Raw genomic sequence first — 20,142 nt, 5'->3', positions numbered from 1 at the left:
CCCTCTTCCATCTTTGCGAATTACATGACTGCATAGGGTGAGATATTACAAAAATTAGATGGTTCTGGTGCCCTTTTACTTTTCATTAAAAATGTTCTTTATTTTTTTCCCACTATCACACACCATTACTCACTCGATTTAAGCCCACCTCCGTCTCCCCTGCCACAGCCAGGTGGAGCTTTTCCTTATTTTATATCAGGAAATCTCTCTTCGTTTTTTAATCCCTTTAAGCGCCCAGTGAAAGTCTTGTTTCGAAACTGTTTGCTGCTTTCTGTATGCGACCGGCGTTGTAAGTTTCACACATATTAAGTTCGGGCTATATCTTTTCATGTTATTGGAACTAACTCTACCTTCTTATGCTTTGGTCCACGCTGCCACTATCAAACAGACACGCTGGGAAAAAAATTAAGACCTCAAAAAACACAGAGTGAGCTTCCTACCTTCGGTTGCCATATTCTCTCTTTGCAGATATGTCGCGCTCTTTTGCCACTGCCACAGCCGTCAAACCGGTATCCATTTTGTACAACGTGAGCAGACTCTCTGAACTTCCGAGTGAGACGTGGAATACATGAAGGGCATGTGGCAGGCTTCAGAAGGATCGATCAGTTTCTGCCGTAGCGTCACCGAAATGATGAAATTAACGAGGGCTTCAGCAGATGTCTTATTTCTCTAAAAATGTGTAAGAAAAAAAATCTGTCTCCAGGCTACAAGAAATCGCGTTATCGTTCTAGTTAAAAGCCCAGTCAGGTAATAAACTATGCTGATGGATAGAGCATAGAATATGCGCTGAATAATATTAAGTTAGAAAAATGCAGAGTTCTCTGAAGACGCTAATTTATTACAAAAAAAGAAAAAAGAGAACAATCTTTAGCGTTTCCGTTTGCTGCGGTCATGTTTACTTTAGAATTATGGAAGGCTGTTGTAATAGAAATTATGCCTTTTCTGTCGTTCTGGTACCAGGAAACGAATAATTGAGCTTGTTTTCACATTCTTATTTGGAACAACAGCGCTATGAAAAGACAAAAATGTAGAAGACAGGACCGGAGCTACCAACTGAAGGTCTTATAGAAAGAAATAAAGTATGCTTCTTTTTTTCACAACCAGGAGCGCGTGTGCAATACCAAAATATATATTGTCAAGGGATGACAATGCCTAAGGCAAGCTCCTTGGTTCAACTGCGCTTGCGAATAAAAAAATTGGTATGTTAGGGCTGTAGAGCGCATTCAGTTAACCTAGAAAAATTTGCGCTGATATGAAGATGACCGTGCGGTATCTCCAGTAGATAATGGCGAGGAAGGTTGGAGCCCAGAGCCCGAGCGTGGGTCTGGCCATCGTGGAAGGTGGCATTATCGTTTGTGTACTCCTCCAAAAACCGCTGAATAAAATCACCTTACTGCATATGCAAATAAACTCTATTCACCAGGTAAAGAAAGAGGGAGTAACCTCGTCCTCAATGCTCTCGTTTAACTCAACGCACCCTTAACGTGATAGAGGCTGACAAGGGTTCGATACACATCTAACTACATCGCGAGAAATTGTTTCAGTCACGAAGACTGTGAAGGTAGACAGTGTACTGGAAGACTATAATTGCTACAATACTTCGCAAAATTATTTGTTGCCACATTTGCACGGAGTATCGTCGTTAAAAAATTCCTATCACTGTTTGACTAATGCGTCTTGCGCTAGTATTTTCTTCGTATGCTTTATTTGTGCGCACTGCCGTGGCGTTCAGACCGCAAAACGATAATTACAAAGGCTATTTATCAAGATGTGTTGCGCAGTTGTTGCTTGCGAGCGTTCATCGAACTCCTTGGATTAGGTTCCTAAGACTGGCTTATTGCATCTAAAGTCTTATGTTGTGATTGCTGAAAAGAATGCAGTCAATACTTCAGGGTTCGTGATTAAGCCGTGCACCACATTTCTTTTTTCATGCCGGTACATTGATTGCATTATAAAAGAATGTAGCAGCAGTAGTCGGGTGAAAAGCTAGGGTAATTACATGCAATTCTTCATAGAAGAACAGCGAATCGCAAAAAAAAAAGACGAACGAGGGCACACCAAGTTCCTTTATTTCTTACAGTGTAATAGCCGATGGGCGCAAAAACACTTAAATGACCAATCAATTTATTTAATCGAAATACGATGGCTTCCTTCAATATGTCATCGCAGTAGAACGACAATGAAGATATATCTTAACACTTTATTCATCGATTATATTTATTTGAAGCTACTGGCGTGCTTTTGAAGACGAAATCCCCCCTGCCATCAGCCGTCAATATGAGGGCTGTTTCGCTGCAAAACACGGCGCTGTTCTGCCTCATGTGGCGCTGCGCTGGGATGTTGTACACAACTGCATTCCAATTTAATCTGTTGTCCTTTTCTAACTCTGCGTCATTGGCTCAGGCTAAATGATACGCACCCGCTGCCGCTAGTTTGTACATATTCAACGAGGAGAAAACGAATGCTTCGGTGTCGCTTCAACAGTGATGGAGCATGATAAATACAAAAACAGGGTAAGATTGGGAATGAAATCATTCTATCATCCTCAGCGAGATTCCATTCGCGGCAAAAGGTGCAAAGGTGAGGAATATTTTTGTGTTCCGACGTACGCATGGAAGCACTGAGAGCCGAAAGTGTCCATGAATGCTGATGAGAATGAATTAAATATGAAGACTGGACGGTTTGAGCCGGCTTGAATCGTCAGGCTTTTCTTGACATAGCGATTGATTAAATATGTTTAAGAGGAAGCCTGTTTTCTCCTGGCTGAAGCTGACGCATCCCACTTCGCCGCGTCCATGGAGGTTTGACAGCCGCAATAGAGGAGAACCAGGATAGGTAAAAGAGGCAGTGGAAAACCTGTAAATAAAGAGAAACACACAAGAAAAGAAGAAATTGAGTGCGTTTCGAGAACTTTACTGATTGACAATTACCAGAATAAGTGCGGCAATATTGAAGCGACGGCGTTATAGTTTCCCGTTTAGAGGAACTCCAGCACCGGCTTTGCAGTAGCTGCCGGCGTTGCGAACGAGGTGTCGAAATCATTCCTCGGGCTGGTGTTAGCTTGCAGGTGACATGACGGGAAATGATTGGCAAGCTATTTGTATGACGTCACGAGACCTCACGAGATCGCCCAGTTGGCACGACAGCAAGGAAGTTATTCGTGTCTACGAAATTCTAAAAATAAATAAATCTGATGTAGCTATTAATAAGGGCTAGATACGAAACTGTAACTGCAACCAGGCACCCTTCTGTGACCTTCCTCACCTCATATGTCACTTCAGGAACAATGAGCAGAGGCAGGCGGCCCTGCGCGGAAGGGTCAAATGTCACATGGATCGTGTGCCATGGAGCGATGCGATTTGATGGACGCCGCTGTAGGCACACAGCCGGCACGCGACTTTCGAATTGAGCAAGGAATGGCTGAAGTCTGTTGAGCCATAACGCCACGCGTCGTCTTATATATGTATGGTTATTTCACAACCTCAATGGCTGTTGCTAATAGACAGCTGACAATCTCTAATTGCAACAATGTACCTGCCTGTTGCTATTAAAAGTTAACTATTACAATTCAGTTAACCATTTTGGTAGGCAACAGTTATCACTTTCTTCTGATTCGTTAACACCGGTAATATTTTGGCTAAAAACTCATGTTTTACCTTAAACCCTTTCTATTAAAAAATTATTGCCGGACTTTCCTGAAACGCCTGTATATTAAGCTTTCGAATTATATGATAACAATGACTCATGCATTGAACTTATTTTTTTTACCTAGTTCTGTCGACCACAATGCGCAAAATGTGATGCTAATTTAACACTGAACCCAGTCTGCGCATTTGCCCGCTTAGAAAGGCTCGGTAATTTGTACCACTTGATGGCGTTGTTTTCAGCGTGCTGTTTCATATATAGCTAGTTCAATGACTGAGTGGCATTTGTGTATTTATACACTGCATCAAGCGGCATTACTGTGGGGGAGGGTGTACATAAAAAGAAAACATAAATTAAGTAGTGGCAGCCATGCACGCAAACCATCCCTTTAAGAAAGCAATGACAAAGCAGAAAAAGACAAATCTCACAGTACCTAATACAAGAAGTATCTGAAGGCAATTTGTTCCGATCGCATAATATGTTGAAAAAAAAAAAAAGAAAGAGGACCTAAACACCTCAGTTGTTATTCTGCGAGCATGGATGGACAGACACCGCAGAAAAAAAAAAAAAAGATGCAGTAATGTCTGCGGGGCCGTCTCCACATACCTGTGGCCCTCCTGCAGATCACAAGGACAGTGTCGATTTCGGCCAGATGGAAGAGGCAGGCGCAGATTGTGAGCATAAAGTGAGGGGCGCCTAGTACGGCCGCGGCCACTCGCATCCGGTGAGCTGAAGCCAGGTAGAGACCCTGTCAAAGAATAGAACATACACAAGACCTGCATGCGAGCCTTGCCGTTGCACAGTCGGCTTCATATGTGACAGACATTGTGGCACACGAAGAGATGAGCTCCTGCTGCGCTCAGGTGTACACTAATCAGTAATTACTTCCTTATTACAAATATACTCCGCCATGGGGATCCCCCAACAAGCATTGGACAAAAGTATATACCTCAAATTTCTTGATGGGTTGCCACTTCCTGATTTCGACGAGCAGCACTTCCTGGGCGATGCCGAGTACGCTCAGCGAGCACCAGATGGCGTCTGCTTTCATCATGCTATGCCATGCCCAGGTGAAGCCGAAGGCAACGGCCGTCCCGATGACCATCCTTACGGGGTGTCTTCCTTCGCCGACCGCGGGAATGTAGACGTACCTGCGTGTGCGACGGCATGGTGGCAGAGAAATTTCTTATGAGACTTCTCAAAGTCGATCTGGGACAATCGCCATCAGTACTACTGCCATGACCACTACCACTATTGCCATCGGCATCATCACAAGCTTAATCAGGTACTCTGCAGCAGCCCCTCTAGAACCACCTCCAATAAGCGCTGCCCTGGGCCTGCTGCAGTCGACCGGTATATGCAAAAATCATTTTCTTGATCTTGTCACCCCATTTTATCTTATCTCATATATATTCGATACATATGACCTGTAGTATATGTTAGAGAAGTTTGGGTCGCTTTAAAACGGCATCAAGTTAATATAATTGTTAAACAGATGGTACATGAACGCAATAGAAACATCCATGAAGGAACAAAAATAATAAAAAGAGAGATTAAAGGCAAGCAGTAACACACCAAACATTTCCCAAAGGAATAATAAGGCATAATTTTCTAACGTTATGCTCAAATATAAGCAATATACTTTGTATATTTATGATATCTGAAACAATAGAAAAAACATTGAAAATGTCATTATAGTTTTCCCACTTTTTAAGACAAGGGAACGGTATACGGGAAGAAATAGTCTCTCTCCGCCTTAAAGGCCAACTGGAACTGTTTTTCGCGCTCCGTAAACAGTCTTCGAATAGTACGTGAAGAGAGAGAGAGGAGAATGAGATTACAGAAAATAAAATATGACATTCGTAATTGAACCGAGTGTTTCAGGAATCACTCTCAGCAGCCGTCGTTTTTCTAACCCAAAGTAAATAAACATAGGTCATATTACTGATAGTGGATATGACGAAGAAAGGCGGGCCTCGGGGCGCTGCAGTTGGGGCATTTTAAGGCTTTCTGCTGCTTTTAGAAACCTCCGCAATAGGACACGCATTATGTTCAGATATTGTGAGGGACACGAACGCCCATCTCATGGATTTACAGCACAGAGCACAAATTTTAACCGGAAACACAAATAATTTTTTTTTTATTGGGAATGCGGTGGGTCGAAGGTCAAACATTCTCTACTTACTCCGAAACGAGAGCTCGGCTCAACTGGATCATTTGAATAAATCCCACTTTGTCCCCATGGCTGCCCAGTTCCAATAAACCCTTCCCAAAAACCCAATCTCCTTCGCTTATTCCAAACCCTGCCGCTACTTCAACGGAAATTTTAGGAGAGACTCCCCTGGTCCGCACCCCCGGGCTTGGGTCGCTATTGTATACCTTTTCTCCGCTTTGTCTCACTTGTGGGACTTTCCGCCTTCGACCGTGCCAAATCAAACTCTATCCTCTCTGACCAAATATTTCATATGTCAAATTGAATTACGCACGTTATACGTCGGTAGTGTCGGTTGAAACTTTTTATTCTTGTTCTTCTCCAATTAATAACCTCAACATACAGTGTGCGCTTCTGAAGGGTATGCAACCTGCCTCAGACGACAACACAACGTTCAGGCATGGCTATCGAGGCAGAATTTATGAAAACTTCACCGTGTAACGAACTTAACACCTCCAAGCTACATTTAAAACTCCAAAGGTTTACTGCCCGCCGTAAGTAATCCATTCAGCCATAACCTGACTTGGCTTGACGAGAAAGCGCGTGTGCGCGTTCCTACATTCCGACTAACTTTCCCAATTACGCGACACGCGCCAGACATACACGTCGTCTCCTACATAGTTCCTAAAACGCTTTTAGCGCCAAAATATTTTCTTATAATCATAAAACACCATTACGGCTAGCTTTAGGACTCACCGATCATATAACAGACATTGTAGCCAAAGTGAAATTTTATTTTAACAAAACGTTTTAACAAAATTTTATTGTAGTTGACATTGGCGCTGACGGCTCCAAAACAGTAAATTGTCGATGGGCAGCAAAACATTCGATCCCAAGTATTTATAAAATAACAGATAGCATTTGGTAAAGACATCAGCTCAGAAACAACCTATGATATTTCATGGAAAATGCGCTGTTATATCGCCAGTATTCAGAGCCGCTTAATTGGAGACATTCGCTGTAGAATTTAAAAGGTGCCTTTATTGGTAGACATTATCAGTCGAAAAACTATTCTTGGCTCAGATTCTAAACTATCCCCGCAAGATGATGCGGCAGTCCAAGGAGGAATCAAATGTGACAATATTTTATGAACTGAGTGTAAACATAGAGTGCTATGTTCTCCAAGCGTGCTATTGTATATTTTTTTTCAGAGGGTTCAAGCCGTGCTATTCACATTCTATTTGGTTTCAGAAAAGGGCGATATTCACACAGAATAAATTTTTAGAGCCATTTGAAAGTAGAAAAGGCTACCGATGACTTCTTTTCTACTCAGTTTTGCTGAAACAATAACTAAAACCGCTCTTACCGCCAACGTATGCCTCATGCTACGTTGAGGAGGAATATCTGTCTGATGAATAATTCTGGAATGTTCGCGTTTCGAATGTCATGGAAATTTAAAAAGCAATTTTGCCATTCAGAAGAGCAGCCTGCCCATTAAGGATTACTTGCCAGTCGAAATCGCCTCTTTAGTGCTTATGGGGCTCTGCTTATTTAAAATTTCGAACTGTTAATTAGCTTTCAGGCTATGCTTACCTATTTTCTCCATTTATTTTCATGTTGGATCGCTTCCGATAAGTACTCAGCGGTGTGAAAATATTTTGATAATTGCCTTCCTAAATTAATAAAAAGTGCAGAAGAAATAACAAAAGAAAGGAAAAAAAATCAAAGAGTGAAAAACATAAAACGCTTATGGGTACTCCCCCGCACTTGCACCTGCAGCAAAAAACCATTACATGAAACTGGCGGCTGCATATAGTACACTTAAGCAATGGGTTTGTACTGTTGTCAGCAGTCTTCCTTGCATTTTGCCGTGCATAAGCTCGAGGAACTGTGAAAATGAACCGTTGATGAGTCTATCAGCTGTTTTGGACAACCTTTTACTCCTATATTTTCACATGCGTAAACGTTGCCAGGAAGTATACAACAGACCTCTTTCAACCATCCGTTGCCTCGGCTAAGCTAGGACAACATGTTACAGAGTTTTAACTTAAACCGAGCAGACATGCGAAAGCTGGTTTGTCGCTAAACCACCTGAATGCTGACGTCAATCGGATGCTCATCTAGGGGCGGCATCTAGTACTGGCATTGGGACTTAATTTTCAAAGGTCAGATACTATTCACCAGGGTGGCTCCGGTGCCGGAAGAGGGGGGGGGGGGGAGGGGTCAGGGTATTTTATGCTATACATAGCTTGGCTTCGTTGGTTCCGGAACTATCCGCCTTCAGGAAGCTCTTGGAAGAAGACACTGAACCATCTTTGGGGCCTCGATTCCTGGTTAAGAAAAAGCTAGCCGATTTTGGCCAACTGCACACCAACTTATCGGTGAGGACATTGCCTGAGGAGAGGAACTTTTCGGCAGATTTATCCCAGTTACTCGGCCAAGGAAGACGATGGAGAGAGGAGCGATGTGAATGAATGCCAAGGCCTCGGTCAGCTGAACAAGCGAACTAAGGAGCGTCCCTGACACAACTCAGAAGCGGCGTCCAAGACCAAATCGCTATGATTGTATTGGAAAAGACGAAAAAACGACGAGACAGGCAAATAAAAGAGCCCAGCCCTCGCATCGAGAAGAGATTCCTAGGTGATTCCTGAGCGGCTCCCTAAGCAGCCATCTCAACTCTCAGTTTGTTAGTTTTTGTAACGCTTTAATGTATAAATAAAGTTTTCCTCGATTTTCCTACTCTGTTTTCGGCCTACTTTCCTTCCTCAACCGGCGCAGCACCCCTGTACCCGCATCCTGGTGCAACACGTTATTAGCACTACCACTCGTAACAAGACCCCCTAGTGAATATAAATGCTGCCTCTTTCGACAGGTGCAGCTTTAACTGCGTCCATATTGGCGCCGATGCTAATACTTGAACGTTAGACTCGAGCATTCACTTTGTACAAATTTTCGTGAAGAACGAATCATCCATCGAATACTCAATTCGCATCAGATTCGGTTCTCCTGCTAGTCAATCCTTACTACACTTATTTTCTAACAAAACTTTTAACATTCTATTCAAAATTGAAGCCAGACTATCCAAATTTGTTTTCACTCAAAAATACAAATCACACTACACATTCTTAATCAATGGGTGTTTTAGAGCGTCACAGTAATGTCTCATCAAGGGAGCCATACATTTTATCACACACAGTCTATGCGCCCTTTCCTAAAGCACTAGGAACTAACTGCGTACGTTTCTTACGAGACAATAAGCAATACGTGCGCTTATTAGTGGACGAAGTATTCCGCGAACATGGCTGCATTCAGTAGTTTAGAGATGCGCAGTTCAGATGCATACCTTCTTATCCATAGGTGCATACCCCGATCGAAATGTCTGAAAAAATAAAGAAAAACACGTGACGAGTTTTTTTCTCTCACTGAGTTAAACTGAACTGTATCTTTTTTCTATTATATTCCTTATTCACAATTGCCTGAATTAATTACTGTAGCCGGGCTAAGGACTATATTGGGGCAAAGTGCCGTCATGAATCACTCAGAACTTGCGTCACATTCGTCACCGTCATACACCTTGTAGAAAACACACATTATAGTTGAAGACTCTGTTAGAGAAAAACTCCCCGCTACTCACAAGTGTCGTGGGTCGAAAACACACAGCCCATCACTTTTTCCTGTGGGGCATGCAGTACTTTTCTGCTTTCACAAATATACATTTGGTGCCAAGAGGAGCGTTTTCCGTCGTTGGCGCTAAGATGCCAGGGGAACAATAAGAAGAAGATGCAGTCTAACAGGAATCAATTTCTGCAGGCGTCAAAACCTTTAGGCAGCCCCTTTCTATTGCGTGTATCTATCTCGCACTGTTCTGCGGTCGCATAGGCGGACCGGGTGGACCAAGTGTAAGGGCGAATACTTGTATCGACTGCTAGCTTCTCTTTTTATGCTTCCGACGCTTAGTTCTCTCGTATGAAAGCACCAGTTCACACTTTCCACCTAACAAAACCTGAACACATGACAGGCAGGACTTTTTTTCATTACTGCTCCGAAGCTTTGTATTGTCAGGTTCAGTATAAATTAAAGCGCCACTAGACTACTCAGGACCTAACCCCCAGAGCTGCATGTTTGTGGCACCTCTTAAAACTGTTAGTGCGATTACTTCCACCTTTTCTATAGCCTTTTTAAGTCGACCCTTATTTCGATGTCTACGATGTTTTCGCATAATTGTGAGACACGCTTCAGGTTTTCCTAATGGACACAGTGCAAGATGTGAATGTGAACACCAACCTCCAGAAGAAAGAGCACCGAGACATCCGAGCAATGCATTTCGCCCGCGGCGGGACGTCGAAGCCTTCAGCCCGGCCGAGGGCACCGGGAAATCCGTAGGTGAACAAGTAGCGTACGTAGAAGGTAAACAGTAGAGATAAGGCGAGGCCCAAGACACTGGGGAGGTCCATTGTTGCCACTACCATGGGCCACTTCGACATTGCCGAACTGAAAAAGAAACGACGTATGATGAGAAAAAAAAAGGCGTGAAGGAAGAAGAACGACTCGCAGTCAGCAGAGAAGTTTAAGATCGTTCACAGCACGGCAAAATATAACCGGAATATTGTCGGATACAGCTCAGAAAATTAAAATGAAGCTTTTGCCGACAAATGACTGCTATGCAGCCTATGGTATCGATCTGTACGCTGGAGGTAGTGAATAATCTCGTCGTACCTGCTCGGGTGAGATTTACGATGTCGCCGATGAACGGGGGTTCACAACTGTTTAATCGGATTAATCGTATCGTCACGAAAATGAGTAACAACCATTAGTTGGACGGCCTAGTTCGAGAGACATATGTATATATATACTGAGCAGTATGAGACTTCAGCATTAAAAATGATGCGAGATTCGAGGCTATTTGGAACTTTTTTTTAAGTCACGCATCTTGTATGACAGAGTGACGATCGGCCGTGTAAAGTGACGCTCACGGGCCGCCGTGCAATCACCGTAGGGGCCACGAGGAAATTTTGAGCATATTTAGTTTGACGTGGCTCCGAAGAATGTACAGAAGACTGAACTCGTAATTGGGCGGCTATCTTTTAAAAAGAGTGTTGATACGTTACGGTCGGCTTCGGTACAAAGTAGCTCTTAAATTTGTCAAGGTGGCACCTTTCTCTTGTTTCGCCGTAAATTTGTGAGAAACTGTCCGGAACAACTTCGACGAGAAACGCTGCAACTTAGCTCAATTTTAGCGGGATAACTTAAAAGACCCGTTTCTCCAGAAAATGGGATGTCGGTGTCATTTTTGAGCGAAAAATCATGACACTCGCACATTCGTCAAATGTTACCGGACCCTATGACATGGTCAATCCGGAAATAGCTGCCAACTCGAGTCTTTCTTTTCAGGGGGGAGGGTGGTATCAGAATCGGCCCGCCGGGACCCTTCTATTCTAAATCCGACACGCTGCCTCTAGACTACGCAGGCACATCTGTACGGCTTTGTTAAGCGAGGTTTTACATCTTTCTTGGGTGACCTTTCACTTAAGACTTTATATTCAAGAGTATATGAGATATAGTAGGGAACTAATTTAGGAATTAGTAATTAGATGAGCAGGAATGTTATTGTACGCTAACATGGATCCGTAAGAAAAGTTGGTAAACGGGAGTCACTAGCTCTGTCGCGTAATACTCTTAAAGGCTGGAGCTTAAGTGTATCACCCCCTTCCCGCCTCCTCCCAATATTAGTTATGTGGAACATACGCATTCTTAACACTAATTGATTGCACAGAAACGCATTGTCGCGGGTCAGAAGATGGTCATGTGATGCTACGACTTCCATCACGATCAGGTTAACTATGTTGCAATTATTAATGCCTTAGCATTGTATAGTTATGTAGGCGGGTTTCGCATGCACGTGACCTTGTTGGAGCAGTAAAAGAGGAACTAGTTGGTCTATTCGAAAAAGAATGATATCGTTGAATAGAGCGTGAAGAAAAGGTGTGCAAGTAACCAATTTTTAATGTGGTGTAATTAGGTAAATAACTAAATCCGATTATGTGTGTATTCGGGAGCCAAAATGGCCGCCAGCCATCTTACGGTTTCGGTTCTCAGCTTACGGTCATCTTTCTGAATGGATTCCGCGTGTCGCAGTGGAACGCCCCTTGTCGTTCCTTTGAACGCATCAAAGTTCACCGGCGTTCTATAATTGGTTTATAGGAACGAAAAGGCGCCGTATCTGTCGCCCGCGGAATTCCGCTGACACATCTTGTTAACACAGTAATGCTCAAGCTTACAGATTTCCCCAGTGCAGATCCTGCAGTGATATCGAAAAATTTTGCTACAAAAAAAAAAAAAAGATCTGGTTTTACATGCCCTGCAATCATACACCTGCCCTATTCCGTGGAAGAAGTTGTGCGAGGAAGAAGCTGTGACTGTTCATTGATGATCGTGAAAATGGCCCCCATTAATTAATTGAGATAAGACTTGCAGTTCAAATGCAGCCGGTCCCGTATTCCAGTTCACATCGTTTTCAGAAGTGTAGAGTTCGATTGCACTTTAAGACGGCTGATTGGTGGAAATGCCGGAAGTGGCGGCGCACATTAATTTTATCTGTTTCCTGCAATTTTTTCCTTCCGATAAGAACGGAAAACAGGGAAAACGATACTTCTAGACACGACGCAAACTCGTAGTACGGACCCTTACGTCTAATTCTCTAAATTTCTAATTGTTCTTTCAGCGTTCGACAGCCAGATCAAGTATTATTGTTATTTAAAAGCTTCCTACCAAAAGGGAGTTAGCACGCTTCTGACGGTGGCCGACAAATTATGTCGAGTTATACGCGTAGCGGCTGAAATACGCGACTTGATTTTCTGTGGTCATGAGCGAGGATGTTCATGACCAACCGGGCCTTTGTTTTCGCAGGCTGCCTTGAAAACTACTGACCTGTACAAGTAGTGAGACATGAGCTCCATGAGAAGAAAGTGTGCGCCGCTGCGGAGAAGTCTTGCAATGCAAGTAGCGACCTCTAGCAGTGTACAGCTTGGCCTCGGCTTGTTCATCTGCAGGAACGAATTTCAGAATGCCTCTTTAAAGATAACCTGGAAAGATAGTAGAGTTTTTGCGTAGTGCGATATGCGATCCGTTATCCTAGCCGCGTTTGTATGAATGCTACTGCAGCGCATCGTATTCACTTTCTGGCGTATCGCATTCATGTAAACCGGTATAATGCGCCAGGAAAGCGCATCACATTAATACGCCAGACGAGGGTAGGTCGAGAGAGGGAAGTTGACCTGGACGGTGCATGTAAACAGAGCGGCGCATCCTATTGCGAATAATGAGAAGGCGCGCCAGTGCTCACTTCTGGTGACATACGGCCCTCGTAGACGGCATGGATACGGGCAGACGGCACACAGGATGTCGGCGGACAAGGCGTGCGCTGGACGTGTTCTCTTCTCTTGCGAGGAAACAACAAAATTTTTCGCAATCGTAAGCGAAATTAACATCGGTAAACTACTCGATTCAAGACGGTAGCGCATTTTCAACTCATACAACAGAAAATGAAAGAGTTGGGCGTCAGCGTTCCGGTTGGCCTAAGTGCGTCACATAACCTTCACAGCGCTTCTAACCACTTTTGTTGCTGCGAATTTGGGCAACGCGTACTCCAATGTTACTTGCTATCCCTGGCTAATTGCGACCGATAAGCCGGCACGGCTGTCTTTACGGCTGGTTTGGTTTGGTTTGTGGGGTTTAACGTCCTAAAGCAACTCAGGCAATGAGAGACGCCGTAGTGGAGTACTCCGGAAATTTCGACCACCTGGGGTTCTTTAACGTGCACTATCGCACAGCACACGGGCGCCGTGCTTTGCGCCTCCATCGAAAAGCTGCCGCCGAGGCCGGGATTCGATCCCGCGTCCTTGGGAACAGTAGTCGAGCGCCGTAACCACTGCGCCACTCCGGCGGGGTGCTTTACGGCTGGTGTCTGCCGGCCGGAACGCTACCGTGCGATGCATTACACTTCTGTCGATGGATGGGTGGATACTTGACACCGACGCATTTGTCTAGGGCGCTGAACCAGAAAACTGCTAGTCCCAGAGAAAATGTTTTTAAAGCAGGTTCTATTTAAACCCTTAGCTCACTTCACACCCGCGGGCATTTTTCGAGCGCTCTGGATACCCTTGCTCAAGCCTGCATTGTGTGCTTCCCTTGTTTTAAAATCCATTCGTTGCCCGTTCGCCCTGCAGCAAGTCCAGTAGCACGCAAGGGCGCTTCGCTGCAGGCTGTCTATCCGAGGGCAGCGCTGTAGTTGTTGTGTGTAGGCCATGGTGCAAAGCTGGGACATGGGCATTAATTAGTCCATGCTGCTAAAATAATAAACGTATAAACGAAATGCTGCGGTGGGATGCATGATGCAGGTATATTCCAAATGTAACGCAGGTATGTCAAGACCGACAAGAGGCGCCGGACGCTTCAGCGGTAGGCTACGTGGTCAAGGTATGCCGTGGTGCCGTGGGAGTGCAACCGGAAGAGTGAGTTTGGTTTCGCTCTCACTGACAAATGCGACGCAAAGCAGCGCCACCGACTTGACGCGGCACATGTAGACGATAGCGCATCGTCTTATCGAGGTGCGCTAGGAAATACAGTGCGCTGGCGTCGCATTCATATAAACGCTGCTGCAATCTGCCACCGCGCGTTCTACTGCGCATGCCCAGGTTGACTTGATGGCGATAGATGGCGCCACATGCTGGAAGTCAGCACGCAAATCTGCCGCGTCCGGAGCAAGCAGTCAACGCGTACACATCGGTCGCCCGCGGTAGTGGGTCACGATGACGGATCGCGGATCGCACTGCGTTCTTTTTACGGTCATGACATAATGCAACATATCTACAGAGATAGTCTTTTTGAGTATTGGAGACAATTTAACAGTGGTCTGTTTTGCAATATAATTTGTAAATAAATAAAAATAAGTATTTCCTCTGACCGTCTGGAATCGGGTATGGCGGCACTTCACGAGCGTTCTATGTTACTCTTGCCTTTTCAAGTAAACTAGGCAATCTCGGCGCGTCCTGCTCAGGGGCCAAGCCCAAATGATGCGGACGGGCAGGGACACGCTAGGGAGCACTGCTGACCTGTTTTAGCTTTTTTTCTCAATAATCTGAGTCTGCTGAGTTGAAGAGAAGATAAGGAGTATCCGTTCTGGATCCCCAATGTCCTTAATGCTAGTAGAGGTACCCCAAACATTTGTGGGCTGTGGAGACGAGTGATGAAAAATTCATAATTTGTGCAAGTTTTCCACTTTTCATAAATATATTTTCCTGTCTTTAAATACCCTGCACAGACCTCGAAAGAAGCGTTAGGGTTTGAATATGTTCATGAATTGTAAATGGACTGAACAGTTTATCTGTGAGGGTTACATAAAATCTCGCCTAGAAAAAGGAATCCAAACAGTCGACAGATCGCTGTCACGGACAAATGAAACGCCTTTTCGGTGCCCATGCGGGGCGTTTATTTTCGGGCTATATTTAGTAGACAAAATGAAGGGCTTTATTCCACCATTAATTTTTTCAGCCAAGATGATTTGTTCACCGTACAAAGAAGAGGAGCGACATGTTTACTGTCCGCTTTTAACCTTGTGGAGTTCCCTTTGATCGATTAGAATGCACAAAAGTCCAGTTTTGACGTTTGTATACTTCAGTTATATCGCGTTGTTTTCTGAGTTTGCACGATTTTTTTCTGTTCTCATCATTATTATCATCATTGAAGAGAACCAAGGTGTAACAATGCCCCAGAAAAGTCATTTTTCTCTCTGATGGAGCTGTGGATGCTACGAAGGAAGTCCTCCCGACATTTGGCTTGTTGCGGTGTCAGGCGGAACCTCATACAAGGACATTGGCAGCGAGAAATGGTTTCGACTTTCTATGCGAGCGGTGAAAATGCTTTTGAAAGATAGGAAAGTATACTACAGTTGGTAACAGTTCTAGGCAGCGTTTATGCTCAGTGGAGTCAGAGTAACAGCTTTCAAATAATGAATAGTTCTCAGTAAAGTTGATTTATCTGGCATTCACCGAGTTTGTTGGAATCGGTCCTGCAGAAGAAAATAAAGACGGCAAATGATAGGAAATTGGATGCTAATATTTTCCTGCCCGTCGATTTAAACTCGAAAGTCCGCATCCAGGACTGGTCGCGGCCGTTTTGATTTCAATGGCTGTTAAGAATAGCCCCCGGGATCCACAGGTGAACAGTGTCGGTGCAGGCAGTTTAATTGCGAAATAGGCCGCTGGCGGCGACACGTGTATTTCTTTTTTTTTTGCTCTTTCCTTGCTTTCGAATGACCGTTTTTGTTGGGTGTGATCGACCTATCTTTCGTTAGGAAGTCTATAAACGCCAACATGTACTAAGTGTCGCTACGTCATAGCGGTGTGCTGGCGGCACTGTAATGAATGGCCTATCTGCGCCATTATGGATGAAACATATCAGGCTCATTACTATATGTGAACCTCTGTAAATGAGCAAAGTATCTACATCCTTATTGCGACTCCTGATGGGTTCGTGAGGATATCTGCATCAGCTAACGTTAACGCAACCGCAGGGCAGGCGTGGCATCAGTCAAGGTATATAACAGAAGAGGGAATGTCACAAAATTAGGGGGACATTTAAGCTCCGCCGTTAAAGGTATGAGGCGATAGCTCTTCGTAAACACGGACGATGTGCTTTCACTCATTTAAGTGTTTTTTAAAATCGTTTATACACCGATGCTTTGTATTGTAAATATTGGCTTTTTATTCTCAAGGAGTTTGACACCTTTGAACCCAATTTTTACTTCTCAGTTCTTTCAGTTAACTAACTGATCAATCACACACTCAAAGCGTTCTAAATTAGCATCATCAGGTATTGGCTTTTCATTCTGAGCATTTAGACAACTTTGCAACAACTTTTTCAATTTCGTATTTTTTATTTACATCAAATAATTATTTAATTGATCAATGACACTCTACATTTCTTTATTACGATTATCAAACATTGATATATTATTGTAGCATTTGACACACGTAAACAACTTTTTTCAATTTTGTTTATTTAAAAAAATGGGAAAATTTAATTGATTAATTACACGTTTTACCTTTTTCTAATTAGCATTATCAAGCATTGGTTTTTCATGCTGAACAATTGGATACCTTTGAACACCTTTCTAATTTCTCAAATGTTTTCACTTCTTTAACTGATCAGTTAATAACAGTGATTTCAATAACTCTTCTTCGCCTATCACACACCAGTCAATCATTAATTACTAGAACCACAAATTGCCATGATACAATTATTTTGCGCAGCCCCACTTTTCGACACGCCGACTACTACAACCACTACTGCTACTATGACGCCGACGGCTTTTCAACCGAACAGCTGTATAAGCTTACGCTTGAAAGTCAAGACAGAAATACCGATCGAGCTTTAGAGAGTAAACGAATTAGCTTCTATGTCCTGATCTGGCGTTACGAAGCCTCGAAAGCACTTCTAGCGCGCTAAGCAGAGAAACAAAAAAAAAAAAAAAGAGGAAAAAAAATAAAAATAAATTTGGTGACACGACTTCAAGAGTAACTAGCTATAATTGGAACATGCCTCTACAACCGCACATCATACCTGTGTTAAGAAGTAGTCATAGTTCTGTGGCGGTCCCGTGTAGATCGTGGGCAGGTATAAAGAATAGGCGAGCGTCTCCCAGTAAGGCGGCCACTTCCGGCGGCGGCTTTCGTCAGTCTCGGACCGCTGTGTGCTGATGAAGTCCATGCTGAAGCTTATTCCACGCATTAGGTTCCAGTGGAATGTGACGTAGGCTGCACGGTATGGCATGAGTCCGTACCTGGGATGCATATACTGGGAAAAGGAAGCAGGAATGTTCATCCGACTTAGCGAATCGATCACATGACCCATTGCCAAAAAGACTGTGCAAAGCATTCTGGCTGTCGCACAATGCAACTCAACGGGAAATGTGCCCCGGGTACACGTTTTTGGGGCTTCACAAGCCCCGGCTATGTCATCTAGAAAGCAAGGCCATAAGAACTCCCCTTTCTGGCGTGCTTTAAAGTTGTTTTTCTTAACCTTTATTTTTCTTCATGCCTTTCCGCCCAGCGCCGGGAGCAAACGGGTTTCTTTCTCCCCTCACCAGCGGCTACGAGTAGCGTCAAGCACACACACATGCTTCGTATTCTTCAGATTCAACTTCCAGCTTCTAAGCACTGCAGCGCTGCTGCAGTGCTTTCATTCATTCAGCATCCGTGTACTTCCAACGTGTATGATCCAAGGAAGTTGTATATATAGCTCGCGCTCTAATTTTAGTCATGTGGTGGTTCCATACGGATGTCTATCCTGTCGTCTCTGTCGGTTTGGCTGCATGAGATGATATGCTGTCTTATAAAGCAACGAAAGAATATTAGTAGAGGTAATATTAGTGGCTTAGGACATTAATCGAGGAAAAATGACTGGTATTAGGTGCCGACAGGCCCGGAGAGGAACTTCTGTTATGGAATTCCCAGGTGTTGGCCCGGTTAGTTGTCTTGTAGTCTCGTTTCAGCGTAATAACACTGACCAATATGCTCACCCTTCCTTGGTGGCACATAGTCCAAGGAAGGGTGAGGTATACACTACATGCTGAACTATAAGCGCAGCGATGGAGGTATTGCTAACGCAATTCAACCCGGTTGAACCAGAGCTAAACTACAGCCAATTTTGGTCTTCGTAATGGGCGAAATATATAGGCGTTTCTTCTCTTCATTTTCTTTAACTTTAGCGCAGTGCTGCGTATGAAAGTATTATGAACGAAGAAGAGAAAACAAGGACTGGCTGAACTCACCTCGAGACCATTAAATGGGCTCACAAATTTCTGGAAGTGCATTGCGAATGCGAGAACGTAGCACAGTATGGGCTTCCGAAACCAGGTGATGACGTAGAATGCGGCGTGTTGGCCCAGGAACAAGATCAATACTTCCCAGCCGAAGAGCCAAGCCACAAAAATTGACGAGTAGGTGGCGTAGAACACAGGCAGAAGCTGCAAGGTCAGAAGGGCGATGAGCTTGAAAATAAGAATGCAGTACATTTATTTACTGCGAATCGGCAGAAATCGTTAGCGTGTGAATCTTAATTCAGGAGGTTCAATTAAGATATTCCAGTTTTTCGACATGTGCTCAGGCTTGAAAGCAAGTTCGTTTTTAGTAGTCTGCCACCACCACGCAATGCTGCGATGTAATGTTGTTGTTGTTGTGGCTGTAGGAAGAAGGAAAAGAAAATGCACGGACCTGCTACTGGCTCTGTAGCTGAGCCACCTCCGCTGCCTCGTGCAGATGAAAGAGAATATAGAGAAGAAAGAAAAGCAAGAGGGAAAGAATGATGCGCGCCGCAACAACAGCCGTCGTCCACCACCAGCGGTGGCGTGTGCAATGACGGCCTACAACAGATAAAAATTCGGTGCCAGGCCAGCCCCCGCCGCAAGCAGCGGTGACCCACCTGCACCAGCCCCATCAGGGCTGAGCACCCACATATGAGCGATGTAATGGAATATTGAAGTTACGACTGTTAAAGAAATGCGTGTTTTTTCTTAGATGTGTATCCGTAGAGACAGCAAAGAACTTGTCTAGAGAGCTCGAACAGCACGTTTCGTGTACGCTCGCTTCATACAAGAGCGGCCTAGTGTTCGCAGCTACACTCTGTCACGCATACATATTCGCACAAAGAGTAATTTATTTCTCAAATCTTGAAAAAAATACCTCCAATGGCAGGTGTTGGGTAATGTCCAAGGTCGCTGAAAGAACGCGCCTTCTAGAGCTCTACATGATTATGCTCATAAAATCACTCTGAAAACCAATACTTATCCATGACTGCATGCTTTTAAAGTATTTAAGGAATGAAACATGTGCAATATCATCGAAGTACGATTCAGTGATTACAGTTCAGTATGAGGTGGTTGGTGTGATATGTTTATGACGCAGGTACCTAAAACAATTTATTCAAGGTTTAGGGAAACAAAGTTTATCGGTTTGCTTAAACATGGGGGTACCAATACGTTTCCACTCTGCGCTTCTTGCGCGATGGTTGTGTGCAGGATTTACAGCAGGCGCCCGCCCATATAGACGCCGCTGACGAAGCTGGTGCTAAAAATAGTGGGACACTGTCCCTTTGTTTAAAACAAAAAGTCAATTTCAAGTGCTACATTTTATGCAACTGGTTTGGTTTGTGGGGTTTAACGTCCCAAAGCAGCTAAGGCTATGAGAGACGCCGTAGTGGAGGACTCCGGAAATTTCGACCACCTGGGGCTCTTTAACGTGCACTGACATCGCACAGCACACGGGCGCCTTGCTTTTCGCCTCTATTTT

At 44.1% G+C, this 20,142-nt stretch overlaps 1 protein-coding gene across 1 annotated transcript in view; it reads right to left on the bottom strand.

Moving 5' to 3' along the window:
* Positions 1 to 2,054: 2,054 nt before the first annotated feature.
* LOC146175807 (protein-cysteine N-palmitoyltransferase HHAT-like) overlaps positions 2,055 to 20,142 on the bottom strand; it is a 29,721-nt gene continuing 11,633 nt past the window's right edge. The window contains exons 5-12 of the mRNA XM_084582165.1: positions 18,627 to 18,821; positions 17,417 to 17,650; positions 12,725 to 12,840; positions 10,082 to 10,288; positions 9,141 to 9,176; positions 4,595 to 4,796; positions 4,252 to 4,393; positions 2,055 to 2,856 (exon numbers count right to left, since the gene is read on the bottom strand). Of these exons, the coding sequence (XP_084438291.1) occupies positions 2,738 to 2,856; positions 4,252 to 4,393; positions 4,595 to 4,796; positions 9,141 to 9,176; positions 10,082 to 10,288; positions 12,725 to 12,840; positions 17,417 to 17,650; positions 18,627 to 18,821 (1,251 nt within the window). The 3' untranslated portion in view covers positions 2,055 to 2,737. The remainder of the gene's footprint in view (positions 2,857 to 4,251; positions 4,394 to 4,594; positions 4,797 to 9,140; positions 9,177 to 10,081; positions 10,289 to 12,724; positions 12,841 to 17,416; positions 17,651 to 18,626; positions 18,822 to 20,142) is intronic.

This window comes from Amblyomma maculatum, chromosome 10 (genome assembly GCF_055883805.1).
Source record: "Amblyomma maculatum isolate TAMU_Amacu chromosome 10, ASM5588380v1, whole genome shotgun sequence".
NCBI classification, from domain to species: domain Eukaryota; kingdom Metazoa; phylum Arthropoda; class Arachnida; order Ixodida; family Ixodidae; genus Amblyomma; species Amblyomma maculatum.
This window is presented reverse-complemented; position numbering and strand designations above follow the sequence as displayed.